Source organism: Balaenoptera physalus (assembly GCF_965194825.1).
Source record: "Balaenoptera physalus genome assembly, chromosome: 13".
In the NCBI taxonomy this organism is placed as follows: Eukaryota; Metazoa; Chordata; class Mammalia; order Artiodactyla; family Balaenopteridae; genus Balaenoptera; species Balaenoptera physalus.
Window position 1 is genome coordinate 81,046,092 of NC_138892.1, and position 26,322 is coordinate 81,072,413.

General features: G+C 38.6%; 1 protein-coding gene and 1 long non-coding RNA gene across 13 annotated transcripts in view; one reads left to right on the forward strand and one right to left on the reverse strand.

Annotated features, from left to right (window-relative positions):
• DNM1L (dynamin 1 like) overlaps positions 1-19,711 on the reverse strand; it is a 64,471-nt gene extending 44,760 nt beyond the window's left edge. For 4 of the 12 annotated variants that reach the window (XM_082419729.1, XM_082419728.1, XM_082419727.1 and 1 more), the window contains exon 1: positions 19,228-19,711. In XM_082419729.1, the coding sequence (XP_082275855.1) occupies positions 19,228-19,696 (469 nt within the window). In that variant the 5' untranslated portion in view covers positions 19,697-19,711. The remainder of the gene's footprint in view (positions 1-19,227) is intronic. The other 8 variants (XM_082419726.1, XM_082419733.1, XM_082419725.1 and 5 more) reach the window with 4 other exon arrangements.
• Positions 19,712-19,724: 13 nt separating this feature from the next.
• LOC309640720 lies at positions 19,725-26,322 on the forward strand. The gene is made up of 2 exons (XR_014252355.1): positions 19,725-20,503; positions 21,251-26,322. It is a non-coding gene; the product is annotated as an uncharacterized lncRNA (long non-coding RNA).

Here is a 26,322-nt window from a genome sequence, read left to right on the forward strand (position 1 = left end):
GGATGCTTAATTGTATTGTCAGTTCCTTCTCAAGTGCAGATTGGTCCTGGAAGGCAGCTTTGGTTGGTTTTAGAAGTTTCAAGGTCCTCCAGTCCCTTAAGGCTTTATAAAAGACCTCTTTCACTCACCCATTATCAGTGTGTGCAAAACCCCTCCCAGTTTCAGCTGGCCCTCCAGACTTTCCAGTGATTGCCTTTTGGCTATTTTTCAATTCTCACATTCATTTGAAGTTCCACTGCTTCCTTCTTCTTCCTTCATAGACAATAATACACAGGTCTTGGAGCTGTTAGTGGTCTATCCCCCAAACTACTGGTGTTTGAGCATTTGTAGAGAGAAACATGCTCAACTAATTTTCTTGTAAATGTTGTTCATGGATTTTGGGTTTTCCTATTTTATTTGTTCTGTTTTTATGGGAAAGTCAAACAGGGATTAGGAAACTATTCTACCACTGCTGTCATCTTCCCAGAATCCCCAATACAGAAATTTAACCCACTTTGAAATACTTAGACTAATGTTTAGTTTTATATAAGTTTTTTAATATTATTCAGTCATAAAAAGGAATAAAGTACTGATACATGCTATAATATGGATGAACCGCAGAAACATTATACTAAGTGAAAGAAGTCAGTCACAAAAGACCACATATTATTTGACCCTGTTTACATGAAATGTCCAGAACAAGCAAGAAAGTAGATTAAGTGGCTGCCTAACACTGGGGGCAGAGGAGAGCAGGGAGTGACTGCTAATGGATACAAGCTTTCCTTTTGGGATGATACAATATATAATTAGATTATGGTGATGGTTGCACAACTCTATGGACATGCTAAAAAACATTTAACTATACATTTCACAAATTCCAAAACAATTATAAACAAATGTTAAAAATCATGACTTTATACATTAGAGAACATAAGAATACTTTCATGACTTTGAGATAGAAAGTACAAACTAGAGAAGAAAAGATTGTTAATTCAACTACAGCAAAATTAAAATTTATTTTACTCATACAAAATAATTGGGGGAAAATATTTCTTTTTTTTTAAATTTTTTAATTTATGTTTTGGCTGCATTGGGTCTTCCTTGCTGTGCACGGGCTTTCTCTCTAGTTGCAGTGAGCAGGGGCTACTCTTTGTTGTGGTGCACGGGCTTCTCATTGCAGTGGCGTCTCTTGTTGCGGAGCATGGGCTCTAGAGTGTGCAGGCTTCAGTAGATGCAGCACGTGGGCTCAGTAGTTGTGGCTCATGGGCTCTAGAGCGCAGGCTCAGTAGTTGTGGTGCATGGGATTAGTTGCTCCGCGGCATGTGGGATCTTCCCAGACCAGGGTTCGAACCCGTGTCCCCTGCATTGGCAGGTGGATTCCCAACCACTGCACCACCAGGGAAGCCCTGATAATTGGGGGAAAATATTTCTGACTCATGTAACTGACAAAGAATTAGCAACCAAAATGTAAAAGTGACTCCTACAAATCATCAAGAAAAAGATGAATACTATAATAGAATATCATTTACAGAGATATGAACAGAAACTCACAACAGAACCACAAAGAGCCAAGAAATAAGTTGCTCCAACTTATTAGTAATCGGGGAACTGCAATAAAAATGACAATGAAATACCATAAATTTAAAATGTGACAATACAAAGTATAGGTATAAACAAATAAACAAACTCCACTCTGTACATGGGAATGTAAATGGTTACAAACATTCTGAGGAGCAAGTAGGAATATCAAGTAAAAATGAAAATACATATACCCTACAGTCTAGTAATTCCACTACTTGATACTTTAGAGAAATTCTCAAACGTGTACAATGAAGCATTCATAGGAATGTTTCCAGCACTGTTGTTTACTAAAACTGCTATAGCAAACAAGGGCAAACACTCAAATGTTCCTCAAGGAGAGGAGAAATTTTGATATATTCATATACTAGATTACAGCAGTATAAGTGAGCAAACTAGGAATACATATGTGTATGTATGGGTAAATCTCACATGTATGATTGTGTAAAAATAACACTGAAGAGGAATATATACTATTTGACATCACTTACTTCAGGTAAGTGTAAAACATGTGAAACAATATATATTACTTATGTTATCTACATATGTACTATATGTAAAATGAAATGCATAGGCGTGATAAACACTAAATTCAGGAAATTGGTTATGTCTCTGTGAGAAGAAGGAAATTTCATCTAGATAGTTAATATTTTTTTTCTTAAACTAGGAAGTAGATTAAATGGTGTCCTAATATTATCCTTTGTACCTTTTCGATGTTTTCAATATTTCAAAATAATTTTTAATGCCTCAAATGTGGTATGGGATTTCATATTGATGAGGTATTTAAAGAAGCTCCATTTCCACCACCCTCCCATACCCTAAGCAGACACTTGGTATAGCCACACACAGCTTGGATATAGGTTACAGACTAGTCCCTTTGTCCACCCTGGCCTTCTGTACAAGTGATCTATACTAGCTTAAGTGTCCAACTCTGCTAGAAAGTTCAAAGTACTATATTCAAGCTACAACAGAGATCTGGAAGCAATTCAGGTAATATTTCAATTTTATTTCACAATATCTTGGATGGGAAATGAAGGAATTTTTTTAAAAAATTTTTCTGTTCTCTCTTGTTCAGTATGTTTCACTGCATTTAAATAATGGTTATAGTATAGATGGATACAGAATTTTATAATCACAATTAATTCCCCTAAGAACTCTAAATTTTAAATATTTCTCCATGGCATCTAACATTTACTGTTGCAGATTGAAAGTCTGATGCCAGTCTGATTCTCTTTCCCTTTTAGGAAATCTTTCTTTCCTCCTTCCTTCTATTTTGACACTTGGAGAATTCTGGGGTTTTGTAAAAGTTTAGATTTCAGAAATTTACCCAGGGTATGTCAATCCTTTCAATATTTGTGCCCAGCAGCTGAAATCTGAAGATGTGGGGGACTTCAGCTTACTGTTTGATTATTCTTTGTCCATCCAAGTGTTCTTTCTCAATCAACTATGACAAGGATTTTGGCTCTCTTAGCTCTCACCATCAAGTCTCTCATCTCCAATAAATTTCATAACATACGGTTTTGATTTGTCTTTTAATAGAATTCCTCAAGTTGTTTTTTCTATTTCATAAATTAGGCTTTCAACAATGTCAGTGTGACTGTTGTTCCCCATCACCCCCACCCACTATGCTGTTTTGTTCTTCCTTCTTAAATATGTCACAAAAAATACTTTTTAAATTTCTCTCCTAAATTCTGTATTAACCTCATTTTGTTACTGTGATTATCTACCTTAGTCTCCTCCTTTATGGCTACTGATTTTCAGTTAGTTGTACACTTTTATGTATCTACATATAGGTTTTTTTAAGACGGGTTATTGTGGACTGAACTGCATCTCTCCAAAATTCGTATGATGAAGCTCTAACCCCCTTAGAAGGTGTACCTCATACCTCAATATGTGACCATATTTGGAGACAATCTTCAAATAGGTGATTAAGTTAAAACAAGGTGATTAGGGTGGGCCCTAGTCCAATCTGACTGGTGTCCTTACTAAAAAAGAAAATTTTGGGACAACAGAGAGACATTAGGGATGTGACACAGAGATGAAAGAGCATGTGAGGACACAGAGAGAAAGCAGCCATCTGCAAGCCAAGGAGAGAGGCCTCAAAAGAAACCAAACCTGCCTACATCTTGATATTGGACTTCTAGTCTCCAGAACTGTAAGAAAATAAATTTCTGTTGCTTCTGTGCACATGTTGTTTATGTGCCACCCAGTCTTGTGTGGTATTTTGTTATGGCAGCCCTAGCAAACTAACAAACATGGGTTACAAACTTAACTGCCCCCACAAACAAAGCAGATAACCTGAATGGGTAAATCAACTCAGACTTCAGTCAAAATGACATCAGATTGTATTCTTCTGACATTCTGTTTGCGTATTAAAAATATAAGATCTCACATCTCACAAAATAAAAGAATGTCTCTCAGGAATAGTAAAAATATAAGAATATTTCCCAGATAGTCTTTAACTTTCCCCTTTTCATAGAAACATGGAAACATGTTAATGTTTCATTGCCCTCTTCAAACTATAAAAAAGAGCAACACATATATTATGATAAGGAAGGAAGGCTAACTAAATATAGCCTGACCCATCTAAAGCAGGCATTTTTCAAATCCATTGTAAATGTGGGTGTAGTGTTATCAGATTTTCTGATTTTTTTAAAGGAAAAACCAGAAACCTGGCCCTTTCCATTAAATCCACCAATTTTTAAACATTGGCAACTCTTCCTTTTTTTTTTTTTTTAAACATATTGTGTGTATCAGTTCCAATCAAGGTGGCAACATAGGAGGATCCTGAACTCACCTCCTACCGTGGACACACAGAATTTACAGCTAGAAATGGAACAATTCCCTCTGAAAGAAACTAAAAAATTAGCTGAGCAACTCATACATATCAGGCAAATGACAAAAAACCATATAAAAACAGGCTGGAGAGGCTAAGACACAATCTCACCATAAACCTCAACCCACGTGTAGTGACCCACAATTGCGAGGGAACTCACAATACCTGCAAGACTTGGAGAGGTGGCTGTTTATTCTAACGCATACAAACCAACACAGAGAGTCAAGGAAAATAAAGAAACAGAGGAATATATTCCAAACAAAAGAACAAGGTAAAAGTTCAGGAAAAAACTTTAATGAAAGGGAGATAATATATCTGATAAAGTTCAAATTAACAGTCATAAAAATGCTAAACAAGCTCAAAAAAGTGAATGAACAAAGAGAGACTTTCAACAGAAAGAAAATACAAGAAAGTACCAAACAGAGGTTCAACAGCAGACTACATGAAGCAAAGGGTCAGTGAACTTGAAGAGAGGGCACTGGAACTCATCTAATCAGCAGTAAAAAGACAGTTCAAGGGACTTATAGGACAACATCAAGTGGACCAACATTCACATTATAGGAGTTTCAGAAGAAGAAAAAGAGAAAGGGGTAGAAAACTTATTTGAAGAAATAACGGCTGAAAATGTCCCTAACCCTGGGAAAGTAACATTCAGATCCAGGAAGTTCAGAGAGTTCCAAAAAAGATGAACCCAAAGAGACCCACACCATTTATAATTAAAATGTCAAAAGTTAAAGACAAGGAGAGAATTTTAAAAGCAACAGCAGAAAAACAACTTGTTATGTATAAGGAAAATCCCCCATAAAATCATCAGCAGATTTTTGGACAGAAACATTGCAGTCCAGAAGGGAATGACTGGCATGACATATTCAAAGTGCTGAAAGAAAAAAAACTGCCAACCAAGAAATCTCTACCCAGAAAAGTTGTCCTTCACTATGGAAGGAGAGATAAGAGTTTTCCAGACAAGCAAAAGCTTGTCATCACCACTAGACTAGCCTTACAGGAAATGTTAAAGGGATTCCTTTAAGCTGAAACGAAAGACAGCTAATTAGTAACAGGGAAACATTAAACTATAAACTTCACTAGTAAAGATAAATATGTAGGGCTTCCCTGGTGGCACAGTGGTTGAGAATCTGCCTGCCAATGAAGGGGACACGGGTTCGAGCCCTGGTCTGGGAAGATCCCACATGCCGTGGAGCAACTGGGCCCGTGAGCCACAATTACTGAGCCTGCGCATCTGGAGCCTGTGCTCCGCAACAAGAGAGGCCGCGATAGTGAGAGGCCCGCACACCGCGATGAAGAGTGGCCCCCGCTTGCTGCAACTAGAGAAAGCCCTCGCACAGAAACGAAGACCCAACACAGCCAAAAATAAATAAATAAATAAGATAAATATGTAGTAAAATTCAGAATAATCTAATATAAAGATGGTAGGTTAATCACTTATAAATCTAGTATGAAGAGTAAAAGACAAAAGTAGTAAAAATAATTATAACTGCAGTACTTGTTAATAGATACATAAGATTAGAAAGATGAAAGTTAAAACATCGAAAACATAAAATGTGCAAGGTAGGGGAGTAAAATGTAGAGCTTTAGAATGCACTGTACTGATGTTATCAACTTAAAATAGACTGTTATAAATAAAGGCTGGTTTAAGTAAGCCTCATGGTAACCATGAACCAAAAACCTATAGTAGAAATGTAAAAGATAAAGAAAAGGAATCTAAAAATACCACTACAGAAAATCATCAAATCACAAAGAAAAAGAATAAGAGGAGAAAAAAACAAAGGAGTTACACAAGAGCCAGAAAAAAATTAACAAAGTGGCAATAAGCATTTACATACCTATCAAAAATTACTTCAGCTGTAAATGGGCTAAATTCTCCAAATAAAAGATATAGAGTACCCTGAAAGGATTAAAAAAAAAAAAAAAAAAACAAGAGCCAACTCTACACAGCCTACAAGAGACTCACTTCAAATGTAAGGAAACACACACACTGAAAGTGAAAGGATGGAAAAAGATATTCCCATTCAAATGGAAACCAAAGAAAGCTGGGGTGGCCATACTTACATCAGACAAAATAGACTTTAAAACAAAGACTACATTAAGAGAAAAAAAGGAATTATATAATGATAAACGGGTCAATCTAACAAGAGGATATAACATTTGCAAATATTTGTGCACGCAATATAGGAGCACAAAATATATAAAGCAAACATTAACAGGCATGTAGGGAGAAGTACACAGCAATACAATAAGAGTAGGGAACCTTCATAGATCATACAGATAGAAAATCAATCAACACTGGCTTTAAATGACATGTTAGACCAGATGGACTATACATATACAGAACATTCCACCCAAAAGCAACAGAGTACACATTCTTCTCAAGCACACATGGAACATTCTTCAGGATACATCACATGTTAGGCCACAGGACAAGTCTTAATAAATTTAAGAAAACTGAAATCGTATAAAGCACCTTTTCCAACCATCATGGTATGAAATTAGAAATCAATTTTAAGAAGAAAACTGGAAAATTCATGGGACTAAACAGTATGCTACTGAACAACCAATGGATGAAAGAAGAAGTCAAAACAGAAATCAAAAAATATCTTGAGACAAATGAAAATAGAAAAACCACATACCAGAACTTATGGAATGCAGCAAAAGTAGTTTTTAGAGGGAAGTTCACAGCAATAAATGTCTACATGTAGAAACAAGAAAGATCTCAAATAAAGAAACTAACTTTACACCTCTAGGAACTATTAAAAAACAAACAAAGCAAGCCCAAAGTTAGTAGTAAAGGAAGGATATATCAAAGATCAGATCAGATATTAATGAGATAGAGACTAAAAAAAAACAAACAATTAGAAAAGATCACTGAAACTAAGAGTTGGTTCTTTAAAATGATAAAATGGACATACATTTAGCTAGACTCACCAAGGAAAACAGAGGACTCAAATAAATAAAATGAGAAATGAAAGAGAGGTCACAACGGATACCACAAAACTACAAAAGATCATGAGAAACTAGCATGAAAAATTATACACCAAAAAGTTGGACAAAATAGACAAATTCCTATCATACAACCTACCAAGGCTGATTCATGAAGAAAAAGAAAATCTAAACATACCAATTACTAGCAAGGAGACTGAATCAGTAATTAAAACCACCCAACAAACAACAGTCTAGGAGCAGACAACTTCACCGGTGAATCCAAACACTCAAAGAAGAATTAACACCACTCCTTCCCAAACTCTTCCAAAAAAGAAGAGGAGGGAACAATTCCAAACTCATTTTACAAGGCCAGCATTACCCTGATACCAAAACCAGACAAGGACACGACAAGAAAAGAAAATTACAGGCCGATATCCCTCACGAACATAGGTGCAAAAATCCTCAACAAAATTATAGCAAACTGAATTCAACAATACATTAAAGGGATCACACACCATGATCGAGTGGGATTTATTCCAGGTATGCAAGGATGACTCAACATCTGCAAATGAATGTTATACATCACATTAACAAAATGAAGGGGACTTCCCTGGCGGCACACTGGTTAAGAATCCACCTGCCAATGCAGGGGACACGGGTTCGATCCCTTGTGCAGGAAGATACCACATGCCGCGGAGCAACTAAGCCTGTGCACCACAACTACTGAGCCTGTGCTCTAGAGTCCGTGAGCCACAACTACTGAGCCCACATGCCACAACAACTGAAGCCCATGCGCCTAGAGACTGTGCTCGTCAACAAGAAAAGTCACTGCAATGAGAAACCCATGCACCTCAATGATGAAGAGTAGCCCCCATTCGCCTCAACTAGAGAAAGCCCGCGTGCAGCAGTGAAGACCCAACGCAGCCAAAAAAAACAAACAAACAAAATGAAGGATACAAATCAGATGATTATCTTAATAGATGCAGGAAATTCATTTGACAAAATTCAACATCCATTCATGATAAAAAAAAAAAACTCTCAACAAAGTGAGTAAAAGAGGGAACATACCTCAACATGATAAAGACCACATATGACAAGCCCACAACTACTCAATGGTGAAAAGCTGAAAGCTTTTCCTCTAAGATTAGAAAAAAGACAAGGGTGCCCACTCCTGCCACTTCTATTCAACATAATATTGGAAGTTCTAGCCAGAGCATTAGGTAAGAAAAAGAAAAGGCATCTCAGTCAGAAAGGAAAAGTAAAACTGTTACTATTTGCCAATAACATGATATTATGTGTAGAAAACCCTAAAGACTCCACAAAAAAACTGTTAGAACTAATCAACGAATTCAGTAAAGTTGTAGGATACAAAATCAATATGCAAAAGTAGGTTGTGTTTCTATACCGTAATAACAAACTATCAGAAAGAGAAATTAAGAAAATGATCCCATTTAGATTGAATCAAAAGAATAAAATACCTAAGAATAAATTTAACCAAGAAGGTTAACCAAGACCTGTACACTGAAAACTATAGACTACTGAGGAAAGAAATTGAAGACACAAATAAATGGAAAGGTATTCTGTGCTCATGGATTGAAAGAATCAAGATTGTTAAAATGTCCATACTAACCAAAGCAATCTACAAATTCAATACAATGCCTATCAAAATTCCAATGGCATTTTTCAAAGAAACAGAGCAAATAATCCTAAAATTTGTATGGAACCACATAAATAAATAAATAGCCAAAGCAATCGTGAGAACAAAGAACAAAGCTAGAGGCATCATGCTTCCTGATTTCAAACTGTTAAAAAGCTATAATAATCTGGGAGTTCCCTGGTGGCCTAGTGGTTAGGATTCTGGGCTTTCACTGTCATGGCCCGGGTTCAATCCCTGGTCAGGCAATTGAGAGCCCACAAGCCACGTGGCACGGCCAAGAAAAAAAAAGCTAATAGTATGGTACTGGCATAAAAACAGACACATAGACCAATGGAACAGAGAGCTCAGAAATAAACCTACGCATATAGGGACAATTAATTTACAACAAAGAGGTCAAGAATATAAAGGACAGTCTCTTCAATAAATGGTGTTGGGAAACTGGACAGCCCACATGCAAAAGCATGATCTGGACCACTATCTGACACTATACCAAAAAAAAACAAAAACTCAGCTGAAAATGCGTTAAAAACTTGAATATAAGCCCCGAAAATATAAAACTCCTAGAAGACAAAAACATAGGTTGTAAGCTCCTTGACACTGGTTTGGGTGATGATTTTTTGGATTTGACACCAAATCAAAGCTAACTAAAGTAAAAATAAACAAGGGGGAGTACATCAAACTAAAAAGCTTCTGCACTGCAAAGAAAACCATCAACAAAGTGAAAAAGCAACCGATGGAATGGGAAAAAATATTTTCAAACCACTTATCCAATAAGGGGCTAACATACAAAATATACAAAGAACTCAGACAACTCAATAGCAAAAAACAAAAAACAACACACACACACACACACACACAAATAACCCGATTTAAAAATGAACTTAAGGGAATTCCCTGGTGGTCCAGTGGTTACAACTCCCGGCTTTCACTGCCGAGGGCCCAGGTTTGATCCCTGGTCGGGAAACTTAAGATCCCACAAGCTGCACGGCCAAAATAAATAAATAAATAAAAATTAAAATAAAAATGAACTTAGGACCCAAGTAGCCATTTTTCCAAAGAAGACATACAAATGGCCAACAGGTACATGAAAAGATGCTCAACATCACTAATCACCCGGGAAATGCAAATCAAGGCCACAATGAGCTATCACCTCACACCTGTTATAATGGCTATTACTAAAAAGACAAGAAATAAGTGTTGTTGAGGATGTGGAGGAAAGGAAACCCTCATACACTGTTGGTGGGAATGTATATTGGTGCAGCCACTATAAAAAACAGTATGGAGGTTCCTCTAAAAATTAAAAATAGAGCTACCATATGATCCAGCAATTCCACATCTGGGTATTTATTTGAAGGAAACAAAAACACTAAATTGAAAAGATATATGCATCCCTATGTTCACTGCAGCATTATTTCAAAAAGCCAAGAAATGGAAATAACCTAAAAGTCCACCAGTGGATGAATAAAGTAAATGTGGTGTGTACATCACGCACACACACACACACACACACACACACACACAGGAATATCATTCAGCCATAAAAAAAGAAGGAAATCCTTCTATGTGCAACAACATAAATGGACCTTGCTAAGTAAAATAAGTCAGACAGAGAAAAGCAAATACCGCATGATCTCATTTATATGTGGAATCTAAAACAAAAACAAAACAAACAAACAGCAAAAAAAACAAACTCATAAATACAGAGAACAGACTGGTGGTTGCCAGAGGTGGGGGGTGGGTGAAATGGGTAAAAGTGGCCAAAAGGTACAATCTTCCAGTTATAAAATAAGTCCTGGAGATGTAATATATAGCATAGTGACTATAGATAATAATACTGTGGTGTATATTTGAAAGTTACTAAGAGAGTAAATCTTAATAGTTCTCGTCATAAGAAAAAGAATTGTGGGACTTCCCTGGTGGTCCAGTGGTAAAGAATCCACCTTCTAACGCAGAGGATGCGGGTTCGATCCCTGGTCAGGGAACTAAGATCCCACATTCCACAGGTCAACTAAGCCCACACGCCACAACTACCAAGCTCACGCGTCTCAACTAGAGAGCCTGTGTGCCACAAACTACAGAGCTCACACACTATGGAACCCATGCACCACAACTATACAGCCCTCGTGCCCTGGAGCCTGTGCACCACACTAGAGAGAGAAAACCCGCACACCACAACTAGAGAGAAGCCCGTGCACTGCAACCAAAAAAAATTAAAATAAAAGAATTGTAACTATGTGTGGTGATGGACTACTAGACTTATTGGTACTCTAGACTTATTGGCATTCTAGACTTATTGTGGTGATTGTTTCCCAATGTTTAGACTTTTCAAATCATTATGTTATACAACTGAAACTAATATGTCAATTATATCACAATTTTTAAAAAATTTTATGTGTCAACACACATAGACCAAACAAAACATGTCTGTGCACTCCCAATTTTTACCTCAGTATTCTAAATGGCCATAGGTTTCTTCAACAATTGTTTAGATCAGTGCTTGTTTCACCCTGGTGATTTAAACACTCCAGGTCTGCACTCTTTCCAGGAAGGTGAGTGGCTACAGCAGTTCCAAAGTGGCAAAAATCACAGCCGGCATGCTCTGAAAATAAGGCTCTCTTGGCACTGCAACGTCTTCTGCTTTTTTCATCTCCACATACTCCCCAAATCAATTCAATATCCTGTTTATTTAGGGGCTAAAAATTTGTGTGTATGTTTTCAGTGTCATCTTTTAGTTTCTTCCAAATTGCACTGTACTGAGATTTATAGTGTTTTGAATTTAGATTTTGAGATGGAGCCTTAACGTTTTGTCATATTTTTAGCTCTTTGTGATACCTAACATCAACTGGGAGCAGGGAGTTGTATTCTTTTGATGCAACTGAAAATGGGATCATTGTAAATATTCATGAATGCCACATTAACCAAGGCTGATTCAGTTTTTCACTTCTAAATGTTTACTTTTCATTGTACAAAGCAGATCTCTCAATTATTTATTTTGATATTAATATAAGAGATAAAGATGTACATTTCCTAATTTTTTAACTTTTTATTTTGAAGTAGTTTTAGATTTACGGTTTCTTTAATATTTGTCTTTTTTTTTTAATTTATTTCATTTATTTTTGGCTGCTTTGGGTCTTTGCTGCCACACACGGGCTTTCTCTAGTTGCGGCGAGCAGGGGCTACTCTTCGTTGTGGTGCGTGGACTTCTCATTGTGGTGGCTTCTTTTGTTGCGGAGCACGGGCTCTAGGCACACGGGCTCAGTAGTTGTGGCACGCGGGCTCTAGAGCGCAGGCTCAGTAGTTGTGGCGCACAGGCTTAGCTGCTCCGCGGCATGTGGGATCTTCCCAGACCAGGGATCGAACCCATGTCCCCTGTATATTAAGGGGCTAAAAATCTGTGTGTATTGGCAGGCGGATTCTTAACCACTGTGTCACCAGGGAAGTCCCTGTCTTATTTATTTTAAATAAAATATTTCTGAGTATCCTTAGAAATAGTAACTTAATGGTATTTTAAATAAATAAACTAACAAGTTTTTATTACAGAGCTCAAACACTCCACCTATTGGCAAAATATACATCTAAAATTTAAACCACTTCAATTATTCAGGATCCAAACTTGCTAAAATGCTAGAGACCTAACAGTCCTTAGGGAGGAATTTTTTTTCTTGGTTATAAAATACAGGCCCAGTTCTATCTGGAACATAAATTAAAAGAGTGAGATCCGGATACCTGAAAAGCAAAAGTAATATCCATAAAAATCCCCACTTTTTCCATAAAAGCAGGAAAACATGGGGAAAGTGACATGAATCTACATATTAAAGAACTCAACTCCACCATGCAGGATAAACACAAAGAGATCAACATGGAGACAAATAATAATCAAACTGTTAAAAGACAAACACAAACACTGAAAGCAGCAAGGGAGAAGCAGAGAATCAATTCAAATACAAGAGATCCTCAATAAGACCAATAATAACACAATGGATTTCTCACCAGAAATCTTGGAAGCCAGAGGCAATAGCATGACTTATTTAAAGATCAGAAAGAAAAAAACCTATCACCCAAGAATTCTAGATCTGATTTAATATTTAGATGGCAATACTCCCCAAAGCAATGTACAGATTCAATACAATCCCTACCAAAATCCCAACAACCTCGTTTGCATAAATGGAAATACTAATTCTAAAACTGCTATGGAATGAATGGCAGAGGACTCCTAACTGCAAAAACAATCTTGAAAAAAAAGAACAAAGTTGGAAGACTCATACTTTCTGGTTTCAAAATATACCACAAAGCTACAGTAATCAAAACTGTGTGTGGTACTGGCATAAGAACAGACCTATATACCAATGGAAAATAACTGAGAGTCCAGAAATAAACCTATACATCTATAGTCAACTGATTTTCAACAATAGAGCCAAGACCATTCAATGGGGGAAAGAATAGTCTCCAACAAATAGTCCTGGATCAACTGGACAGGCACATGGGAAAGAATGAAGGTGAACCCCTACTTCATACCAAAGACAAAAATTTACCCAAAATGGATCAAAACCCTAAATGTAAGAGCTGAAACTAGAAGAAAACACAAAATAATAATAAATTTTCATGACCTTGGATTTGATAATGTGTTAGATATGATACCAAAATCACAAGCAACAAAAGAAAAAAATAGATAAATTGGACTTTATCAAAATTTAAAACTTTTGTGCATCAAAGGACATGATCATGAAAGTAAAAAGACAACCTACAGAATGGGAGAAAATATGTGCAAATCATATACTGATAATGGTCTGGTATCCAAAATATATAAAAAACTCCTACAACTCAACAATAAAAAGACAAATAACCCCAACAAGCACCTAAAAAGATATTCACATAATTAGTCATTAGGGAAATACAAATCAAAATCATAATGAGATACCACTTCACACTCTCATGAGGATAGCTATAATAAAAAACACAATGACAAGTTTTGACAAGGATATAAAGAATTGGAACCCTAGTATGTTGCTGGGGGAATGTAAAATGGTACAGCCACTGTGAAAAAGTTCGGTGGTTGCTCAAAAAGTTAAACATAGAATTACCATATGACCCAGCATTTCACTTGTAGGTATATACCCAAAAGAACTGAAAAGAGGTATTCAAATACTTGTACACAAATATTCACAGCAGCACTACTCACAACAACCAAAATATAGAAACAATCCAAATATCCATCAATAGATGAATGATAAAACATGGTATGTATACACAATAGAATATTAGTCAGCAATTAAAAGGAAGTACTGATACATGCTACAATATGAATGAACCATGTTATACTAAGTGAAAGAAGTCAAACATAAATGGCCACATATTGTATGATTCTGTTTCTATAAAATATCCAGAATAGGTAAATCTATAAAGAAGATTGGTGGTTGCCAGGGACTGGGGGGGAAAGGAGAATTACAAAATGACTGCTTAATGGATACAGAGTTTTCTTTGGGGGTGATGAAAATGTTTTGGACCTAGAAAGAGGTGGTGGTTGCACAACATTATGAATGTACTAAATGCCACGGAATTGTACACTTTAAAATGACTAATTTTTGTTATATAAATTTCACCTCAGTGCTTTAAAAAAAATTTTTTTTAAGTAAGCAGCACATGATCTACACAGAGAAAACTAGTAAAAAAAGAAAAGGAAAGGGAAAAACATAAGTTTACTTAAGAGTACTCACAAGAAAACACTGAAGGAATGAAACTAAGATCAATATTTGGCACCAAATTACTAAACTTAATGAAGCCATCACCTCTACAAACACAAGACAAATGTAGGCATATCAGGCAGGAGAGAGCAAGATTTCAGAAGGAGCTAATAAAATGTAGATAACAGTGCTGCAGAATACAGGAGGAGGGGATGTGTGTGTGTGGGCTTTTTTTAAAATAAAGAATTCCAGAATGATTTAGCACTTTCTAAAAAAGACAATAACAAGAGTTGGTGAGGGTGTATAGAAACTGAAACCCTCATATACCTGATAGAGGTCTGTAAAATGGTGCAGCCACTGTGGAAAAGTGTGCAGTTCTTTAAAAAGTTAAATAAGAGTTACCAAATGAACCAGCAATTCTACTCCTAGGTACAGATGACCCCTGAACAGCACAGGTGGTTAGAGGCACTGACTCCAGTGTGGTCAAAAATCTGCATATAATTATACAGATGGCCCTCTGGAGCCACAGTTCCACATCCACAGATTCAACCAACCACAGATCATGTAGTAGCGCAGTATTCATTGAAAAAAATCTTCATATAAGTGGGTAGTACTGTAGTATTTACTGGAAAATATCTGCATGTAAGTGGACCTGCGCAGTTCAAAAACATATTGCTCAAGTGTCAACTATACCTATCCAAGAGAATTGAAAACATATGTTCACACAAAAACTTGTAAACGAATGTTCATGACAGCATCATTCAATATAGCTAAAAAGTGGAAATAACCCAAATGTCCATCAACTAATGAATGGATAAACAAACTGTGGCATATCTATACAAGGGAATATTATTCATCCATAAAAAGTAATGAAGTATTAATACATGCTACAACATGGATGATCCTAAAAAACAGAGCAAAAGAAGCCAGACACAAAAGGCCACATATTGTATGATTCCATTTATATGAAATGTCCAGAATAGGCAAATCCATAGAGACAGAAATCAGTGGTTGCCAGGGGGGAGGGGTGGGGGTGGGGGGCAAAATGGGGAGTGACTACTAATGGATATGGAGTTTCTTTCTGGGGTAATGAAAATGCTCTGGAATTAGACAGTGGCAATGGTTGCATAACCTTGTGAATATACTAAAAACCACTGAATTGAACACTTTATAATGTTGGGGTTTATGTTATATGAATTATATTTTAATTTTTTAAATGTTAAATTTGAACAGTTGGTTTGCAGATTGGTCATTTAAAATCCAAGATTCCTTTTCCTTCTGTATTTGTCTGAATTACTGAAAGTGGAGTGCAGAAATTACCAAAATAAAAGGCAAAGTGAAAAGCACAGGGCTTCCCTGCTGGCGCAGTGGTTAAGAATCCTCCTGCCAACGCAGGGGACACGGGTTCGAGCTCTAGTCCGGGAAGATCCCACATGCCACGGAGCAACTAAGCCCGTGCGCCACAACTGAGGCTGCGCTCTAGAGCCCGCAAGCCACACTACTGAGCCCGCATACCTAGAGCCCGTGCTCTGCAACAAGAGAAGCCACCACAAAGAGAAGCCCAAGCACCACAACGAAGAGTAGCCCCCGCTTACCTCAACTAGAGAAAAGCCCGCGCGTAGCAACAAAGACCCAGTGCAGCCAAAAATAAAATAAATAAAATAAACAATTTTTTTTTTAAAAAAGCACAATACTAGCAGCACTGAGCCAGAGTCTCAGGTTAATGTCATCTGTATTGAGATTCCTATATTAGGTTGTAGTTTGGATTACATACCTGGAGGGCTCCCCCTTCCAGTTCTCAACTTAAGAAACAGTGATTAAATTTCCCAATTTGAGTCACAAATGTCATTGAAATCTTATCTCCTTCTCCACCTGCAAAGTACACCAAGGTCTAAAAGTATCAACCTTGTCTCTCCCCATTTTCTGTTCTTTCCACACAGAGGATCTCGGCTAGAGAAAAAGGAAAGCAATTTATTCAGCTAAATCATAAAAACTGTGAATGATCAACAGCTGTAAATATCTCTCTCCTCAACTTCTCCAACTCTCTGGTCCCCAAAACAGTATTATTTGGGCAATTTAAGAAATCAAAGTTTAAAATATTTAGGGGTCAGCAAAGGTTACCTGGAAGTTGATACTTTGGAGCAAGAATGCCACCAAAACCAACCTACTACTTAACAGCAGTATGCCCTTAGACTAGGCTTCCCTGCTTTTTCCAGTTTCATGCACTATAAAATCAAAGACTCACTAATATACTATATACATCTATGAACCATCTGCATCAGAATCGGCTATCGTGTCTGGAGCACCCCAGACTTATAAAATCAAAATCTTTGGGGATGGGGTCCAGGAAACTTATTTTCAAAGTAATTCTTATATACACTCAAGTTTGAGAATCACTGTTATAAAAAGTTCCCAAAAATGGGACCTGTAGCTATTTAAAGTACAGGTAAAGTGTAAGACAGAGACATGATCACTGCCATTGAGAAATTTACCAGTTGAACTACGTACAGAATATTTACTACATCTGGAACTCACTCACTGTACACTACTCCATTAAATATGAATGTGAGGTGCTGTATATATACATGTTACACAACATTAAATAGCCTAGATGACAAAGTAGTGTTGTACTTGTATTCAAATCAAGAAGAGGTTTTTTTCCAACATATTGAGGAAACTATGGGAGAAAAGACATTGCTTCTATTCTTATTTATTTCTTCCGTACCTGAATAATAAAGGACTGAATTTCAGCTAATAAGGACATGAATGGAGATAACCCTCATTAAATCAAGTCTAAAAACTGAATATTTCCCTTCAGAGTAATTCCAAACATCAACATGCAAAAGTGGCATATAATTATCACTACTAGGATGGTTTTTGCTGGCATATGTTAATACCTTTCACAATGGTGAAATCTTTACTTTTCTACCCTGTCCCCTCCCCAATTTTGCGAACAGGTGTACTCACTGAAATAAATTCTATTTCATGTAAGAAAAATCCTTCTTGATTTTAAACTATTTATGCTGACACACTATAGCTCTGATTCTTTTACTGCTTCATGCTTAAAAAGCATTGAGACTCTCTTAAAAGTATATGGAAAGTTTCTGGTCTACAGCTAGGAAACACTTCCAAATTACTAGCCAAGAAGATTTAATTTATATCATCTCCTCTAATTTTATTTACAAAAACAGATCGGTTTTGATGATAAAAGCCCCAGTGTTTTAAAAATACTATCTAGTAACTCATTCAAAGTATTTATGGAGCATGTCCTACATACCCCAGACTGTTCCAAGAGCTAGGAATAGCAACACAGCAGTAAACAAAATATACTCAAAAAATATATTTCTCATAATTTATTATGTTGATGATCCAGAGTCTCTAGTCATTACAAATATTAAGGCAGGATTGGGCAGAATCTATACCAATCCCATGGCCAACCAAGGAAATGTGTTTCTGAAATAATTTCTATTGCTTTAACTATTTAAAAGTCCCTCCCGCCCACCTTAGGATGTCTATGGTTTCCAAGGTTTCCAGTGTCTGGACATACTCTATTATATTTTTAACATTAAGTTCCCTCTCAAAATAGTTACACCCTACACATCAATTTTGTAGCAAGATGTAGCGATGAACCTCGTAGAAAGTGAGGAAACCGTCCCCTTTCCAATAGAAAACATCATTAAAAAAGGAAAGCACTTAAAATCAATATACTAAGTAATCTCTAAAATGCGTTTCTCTGAACTCTAATTTAAAAAAGCCTATGGTTGATTACTCTTCAACCAAGAAAAGCAGCAGGCAGAAAAAATGAAACTTATACTTCTCTGTCACTTCTAGAAATAACATTTATTTCTTCAATATTTCCGCATATAAAAATGTGTTATCTATAAGAAATGCCAACATGAAAGGACCAGAGAACCTTGATGCCCAATTTAGATGGAGGACAAAAACCACAGCCTACGCAGAAAAATTGGATACTCCTCCTAACACCCACAAACTCCAAGTACAAGTTGGTTTGGGGTTTTTTTTTGTTTTTAACTGCTTCGGCGTTCTCGAAACCTGGATTACACTGCAGGAAAACATTCAGGTGCACACAGTAGCGGCCTTCTCGGCCCCGACTCCTCAGTTCCAAAACTGACTCCGCAGCCCCTGAGCAAGGCAAGGAGGGAAATAAAACACCCCGCCGCCCTGAAACCAATCAAGAAGGGGCTAGCCGCCCCGCGCGCCCAGTGCGGCCCCGAGTGCCCCGCGCGTCCCCCAGGCGCCCTTGGAAGCAGCGGCCCGTGGGCGAAGCCGCGCCCGGTCCCGACGGACTCCAGTTCGGACGGCCCGCCCGTCCGTCCCGCCCCCGGGACCCGCCGGACCTCCGCGCCGGCTCCGCCCCTCGCCTCCGGGCCAGGCCCTGGACTCCCAGCCCCAGTGGAACGCAGCCCCGGGCTCCCAGGCGCAACAGCGCCCTCCTTCCACAGGCCGCGACGGCCAGTCTGGGAGCAAGCGCTGCCGCAGTCCCGTCCAGGCCCGCGCCCCGGGCTCTGGCCTGGGCGGAAGCCACCCTCGTCTCTCACCTGCGTTCCCACCACCACGATCTGAGGCAACTGGATGATGTCGGCGCCCACCGTGTTGAATACGTCCTGGAGCTTGTTGATTACAGGAATTAGCGCCTCCATAACTCGGAAAATACCGAACCCCCGCCCGGCCGGCCGCGGCAATGAATGGGGCCGGGACCCAGAGTCCGCCTCCTTCCTCCTCTCCTCCGCCCTCTCCTAGGGAGCCAGCACCCATTGGACCCCGCCCCCCCGCTACCTGCCCCCTCCCGACAGGCCATGCGCCAAGAGGGAGGTGTTGGGAAACAAAGGCTGCCGGGAGTTGTAGTTCTGACATGGAGGACCGCTGGGGCCTACAGCTTCCAGAAGGCTGCGCGGCGCGGGTGAGTGGCCTATGAGGAGAGAGAGCTGCTTGGGGCGAGGATGCTTCCTTGGCTCCTGTCAAAAGATTAGGGAGCGAGGCCCAGAGAGTCGGAAGGAAGAGATACATTTATGCCTATCCTCGAGGTAAAACCAGTGTGAAAATTCCGGATAGGAATATGTGTTAAGTATAACGGAGTCTCTTGGTATCCAGGACGCCATTTCCTGATAAGGACACTTTCTCAAGTAGGGTGGGTTAGAAAGGCTTAGAGAAGAGCTCTATAGCCTCAGACACCCTAGCTACGTACGAAAGGTCTGTAGGCTGATACTAAAAGATGTGAGGTGCTGTTTTGCAACAATGCAAAACCAGCTCAGGTTAGAACACGAGGGTTCTCCAGGATGTTAAAATGTGTTTAGAAAGAATCTGAAAGTGTCAGAGTTTTAGAGGGCAAGGGCTGGGCCCTCATTCTCTATATTCTATATAAGCCTTTATTCACTGTGGCCTGATTCCTGGCAAAGTGGAGAGCTGATAACTGCCTTACTAGCTGTTTGCTAAGTGTGCTTACTGTTCTTTTCCTAAATGTTTTTCTTTTTAGACAGATAGTATCTCTCCTCTACTGTGAACCTCCAAAGGTTTCCTCTCTCAAAATAAAAAAAGGTGACATCTGAGCAAAGATCCAAAGTAAGGGAGGAGAAAGACCCCTTCCCTACTTGATTTTTTTTCCATAGTGTGTATCTCCATCTAACATGCTATATAGTGAACTTGTTTACCCTCTCTCTCTTCTAGATTATCAGCTCCTAGATGCCAGGGACTTTTTGACTGTTTAATTCACTGATGCATCCCTAGCCCCTGGAAAGGGACAAACAAGATAGTCCCAAACTCAGTACACTCTGAGTTTACAATCTAACAGAGGATGACACCATTATAGACAAACGGGTAAAGTTCTATGACTGGGTTTATTATGGAGTGCTTTTTCTAGTCTGAGAGGGGAGTGAAAGTTCAAGCAAGACTTCCTAGAAGTCACTAGATATAATCTCCTTGAGAGTGAGGACTACCTCCAGTAGTGGAAGTTGTGCCTTGCACAACTTCACTGGGTACCATTAACCTGCACAGCCATACACAGTGGCCCTGGGGAATATGCTTGATTTGTTCAACAGAACACATGACAGACACTCAATAAATACTTTTTTATTTATTTATTTATTTTATTTATTTATTTTTGACTGTGTTGGGTCTTTGTTGCTGTGCACGGGCTTTCTCTAGTTGTGGCGAGCAGGGGCTACTCTTCATTGCAGTGTGCGGGCTTCTCATTGAGGTGGCTTCTCTTGTTGCGGAGCATGGGCTCTAGGTGTGTGGGCTTCAGTAGTTGTAGCGCATGGGCTCAGTAGTTGTGGCTCGCCGGCTCTAGAGCACAGGCTCAGTAGTTGTGGCACATGGGCTTAGCTGCTCCGTGGCATGTGAGAGCTTCCCGGACCAGGGATTGAACTCGTGTCCCCTGCATTGGCAGGTGGATTCCTAACCACTGAGCCACCAGGGGAGTCCCTCAATAAATACTTTTGAACAAATGAATTAAATATCATGTATGCTAAGACCTGAAGGTCCACTAGTGGTGTTTTGGCATCAAGTTTTATGAACATTTCATTCTCTCTAATTCTTTTGTTTGTTTGTTTGTTTTAATTTCAGAGACAAAATGAGACAAGAACTTCAGAACTCCAAAAACAGAAAGCAGACCAAAGAGATTTATTCCAAATCCTTTTATTTTCTACCAAAGATTATATTATATAACAGTCAGATGTTACCCACTTTGTTTCTCAGCCCTCCGTTGCTGGAACTTTTGTTCTCTTCTTTTTCTCTGAGCAGTCTATATTCCTTCCAAGAAGAAAAGGCAGACTAAAGGAGAGGGTGGGCTCACAGTAAAGCTCCATGGGCATAACCAGTAACTGCTTCATAGGGGCAAGGTGCCCTGGGGCAACAACGATGCAACTGCTTTTCCGTTATTTGTGGCACCAAAGGACATAGTCTTTTTTTTATTTGCTAATGGCAAAGTTTAAAGAGCAAGCACACATATATTTCACAAAGCGAAATGTCATGAATTTTGGATGGCATTATATATTTCCATTTAAATTATAAAATATCTGTTGGGATGGAACATACAAAGCCTTGTATTAACATGCCTCAGGAACAATAGGGACTGCTTTTTAATTCTCTTTTTTTAGGAGAAGGAAGAATGATCAAATGGCCAGTGCTCAAAAGTCCTCCTGTCACCCCCACCGTCACTGAGGTTAAAGCAGGATTGTCCAGTACTTGTCTAGACTCTAGAGCATTGAGTTCATCGCTCACAGAGGAAAGAAAAGTGTTTGAGGCTGCAGAAACAGGAAGTGGCGAGGCCTTGAAAAAGAGTGGCTCTAATTTGATGACTTTTTTTAACATAAGGCAGGACACGCTAAGTGCAGTGTGTTTCACTGGAAGCAAACAAAGCAAACCTATTTGGATTTTCACATTTTAATTTCAGAACACTCTTGCTTGTGGGAAAGCCACTTAGCTAATTAGTATGTCTTTCCTCATCTAAAGTAGAATAATGTGTTTTTGAGTGGGTTGCTATGAAATCACATTAAGCTGTTATCAGATTGTCTCCAAAGGCTTTTTATTTTTATTTATTTGGTTGCACTGGGTCTTAGTTGTGGCACGCGGGCTCCTTAGTTGTGGCGTGTGAACTCTTAGTTGCGTCATGCATGTGGGATCTAGTTCCCTGACCAGGGAATGAACCTGGGTCCCCTGCATTGGGAGCACGGAGTCTTATCCACTGTGCCACCAGGGAAATCCCTCCAAAGGCTTTTTAAAAAATTCTTCTTCAGCCATCCCTCCCTCACTGTAGGTTTATGATTTAGGAAGGATGGTTTAGTTGCAAGTCACAGAAATTTAACTCAAACTAACTAATTTAACTCAAAAAGAGGAATTAACCAACTTGTATAACCATAGGGTTGACATGGCCTTGGCCTCAAAAAATAACTGGAACCAGGGGCTCAGGCAGCATCAGAACTCTCTACCTCTTATCTCTGCTTCTCTCTGCATCATCTACCTCATTATCTCAAACCCCTGTATTCTTGTGAATGAGGAGGGCGGGCAGTGGTGGAGGCTGTTGGGAGATCTCACTGAGCAAGCTTCCTCAGGGCAGATGAGGTTGAGGGAATCTGGAGAGGAACTGAAACTAAGTTTCCACCCTATTTCCCTGGCGTAGGAGTTTCCTATTGTTGCTTTAAAAAATTACCACAAACTTAGTGGCTTAAAACAACAAAAATGTATTATCTTACATCTCTGTAGGTCAGAAGTCCAACATGGATCTCACTGGGCTAAAATCATAGTATCATCAGGGTTGCATTCCTTTCTGGAGCCTCTATGGAAGAGTCAATATCCTTGCCCTTTCCAGATTTCAGACCTCTCACATTCCTAGTTCTTGACCCCCTACCAAGATCTTCAAAGCTAACAATGTCACATCTCTTTGACCCTGACCCTTCTTCTGGTCATCACATGTCTTTTTGACCACAGCAAAGAAAAGTTCTCTGCTTTTTAAGAACTCATGATTAGATTGTCCCACCTGGATAACCCAAGACAATCTCCCCATAGCAAGGTCTGTACCTTTAGTCCTATCTACAAATCCTATCTTTTGCCATGTAAAATTCACAGGTTCCAGGGATTAGGGCATGGACATGTCTGAGGGGCCATTATTCTGCCTGCCACACCACGTTAAGATGATTGGTCTAGGGAGGGACCTGACCCAAATAGGGCCTTTGACCTGACCCAAAGAGGGCCTTCTCTGAGAATTTTTTAACTTCAGTTAACCAGATAATTTTCTCTCTCTCTGGTTATGGAACTGTAAGTGTGTGAGTCACTGACTCCAGAGATCATTTTTCCTACCACTTGGTTTTAGAGAATAAAGTAGAATCCTCATTCAGCATAAAAAAATTCCCCAAACCCAACAATTGTTCCGTACTGCTAAATGTACATATATAGTACATAATCTTAGATTCTAATCTCCATAGTTAATCACTCCCTCTTTTCCTTGTTGCCCTTTTCACACGATATTATTAAACTATTATTTATTGAGTACTTACTGTATGTGAGGCACTGTGCTAAGCATTTTATGATGTAGAAACTAAGGCTCAAGGGGTTTAAGTAAAGTAGTACACTTACATAGCTAGTATGTGGCAGAGCTGGGATCAAAACAGGCTATTTAGCAAACTCTTAACCTATACACATATGTTTGTTCATTCATTCCCTCATTTATTCAACACATATTCATCAAGTACCATTAGGCATATGGATCTTAGCCAGACACTCTATTTGCTAAAGGGAGGGGGTACTGTGGACATGACAGTTAACATGCCTTTCCCCCTTAGCCAACACTGAGCTCACTGAAGGTAGTAGTGGTGTCTTATTTAGCTAGTTATCTCTACAACCTAGTATGATGCTTGTTACATAGTACCACTCTAGTGGACTTGGAGTTTCCTTTTCTTTCACTTGGAAAAGCTGGAATAGCAAGGATTTAACCAGCTCTGAATAGGTATAATTGCAATTAGGATTTGCAGTCAAACCCAACAAAAACATAATGAAGCTGGTCTGGCATAGGACTCCTCATCATAATAGCTGCCAAGTTACTTTGCTAGGGAGTAAGCTGGCTTTGCTCTAACTTAAAATCCCTAATGAGAGAGTTTATTTTGAATTAAATTAATAACTGGAAATTATTTTAATAGTTCTTGCAAAATATCATTCAAACTATTTTTAATAGCATAAGCATCCAATATCATTTTATGCCAACATTTTGATCATCAATCATAGCAAAGCTGCCATCATTAGTGCCTTCAAATCATAGTGGAATGTGCAGATCTAATGTTAATATAAAATACACAACTCTGATTGGAAGCCTCTTTGTCATATTTTGGAAACTGCTCATATTTTGCAAAGACAATAAGGTAAGCAGCTTTAATCAATTTGCGCTATTCCCCAGACCTCAAGCTTAAGACAAACTTTGTCAGCAAGTGTGGGGAAACTGTCTGCAGATGGCGGAGTCAGGTGGTTCAGAAGCCAGCAATTGAATCCGGCGAGATACTGACAGCCCGTTAGAGGGCAGTGTGACAACACAATTAATACTAAAGTCTTGTTTCTTCTCCCTAGACTGTTTTCTTCCCTTTACTCCACACCCATACAGCAGTGGAACTTAGCCCTTCCTTTAATCCTCCCACCCCCAAAACATGTGGCATATTTTATTAACTGTTTGAGATAATAGAGTGATTTTATGTCACAATAATGCCAACAACAAAATAGTACATGTTAGTCATCCCTGTTCTTAAACTACTTCACCTACCCTGTCTCTGGGAATTTCTCATTAGCCTCTTTACATCTGCACTCCAGGTTCCCAAAATGTTGTTTGGCATTCTTAGAAACTCTTCAAACCTCCTTTCTCCTCTGTTTTTCAAGATTCCTTTTCATCTCCCCTATACCAGCTCAGAGCCCACACTTTATGATGAAGAGAAATTTAGCTTTTCAGCCCTTGGTTAGCTGCCTTTGCATATCCAAAGGCTCACTGGTACACTGTGGTAAACAGAAGGGACACCTACTCAGGATTTCTTTCTTCAGCAACCAGGCCTAGGAGAGACTTTGAACATCTCTCCTTTCTAATTCCCAACCAGTCCAGCTAACCAGTAGTGGGCAGCATGAGTCAATTTGAGTTTTAAGAACCAGTTTTCTAGAAATGCTATACAGTTGTGATGGATGATAAGACTTACACATCAATGATGCAGCAAAATTAGTGAATAAGGCAGCATATCATAAAGTACTAAGTATATTATATATAATATGTATAAAGGTTTATCCAACATTTGACTTTTTGTTTCTTTCTGATGGCTTTTATTTATTCTCATTCCTCTTCAGTTACTGAATGTTTGACTAAATGGATAAATGGATGTATGAATGAATAAATGAATGAATGAATAAATGTTTTGCATATTAAATATACTTCATCTGGGCTAGTCAGGAACTAAGAAGTGTTGTTTTAGACTTAGTACAGCATGAGGGAAGAAGTTCTGAATTAATTATCCTCTTTAAGAAGCTGTGACCTTACTCCCAACCTCAATCTATGAAATAGGAATAGTAACATAACTACTAAGGATGTGACCTACTACCAAAACAAAAGTAAGTTTTTAAGCAGCATTAGCAGTACTAGTAAACTAATACAAAGGTAGAAAATGATATACATCCAAATCCCTACAGCAGTCTTAAATGTGTGCCTCTGTTCACACCACTGGCAAAAACAAAAGCAAACAGAACAAAAATGAAAACAAAAGAATTAATTACTATATTAAATACTAAAGATAGAAAGGTGAACAAAACACATTCATTGGCATTCCTCAAAACTCTTCAAATCTCTTCTCTTCTCATTCTTTCCTCTCAGGAAGAAAATCATCAAGTAACCAGAATTAATATGGAAGTCAGCACATAGGAGATGAACCTAGCCTGGGCTTCCTAGATTAAAGGATGAATAGGAGTTGACCTGTCAAAGAAGAAGGGAAAGAACTTCCAGACCAGACAGAGGGAGCAGCCTGTGCAAAAATGAAGAGAAAGGGAAGGACATGAGACATTCTGGATGCTTTAAACAGTTTAGTGTAGCTAAATATAGGGCATGAGGTCTGTGAGGAAATGGTGAGTGGCAAGGCTAATAGCCAGTCAGACCGAGGTGAACTCGTAAGAGTGAGGAGCTA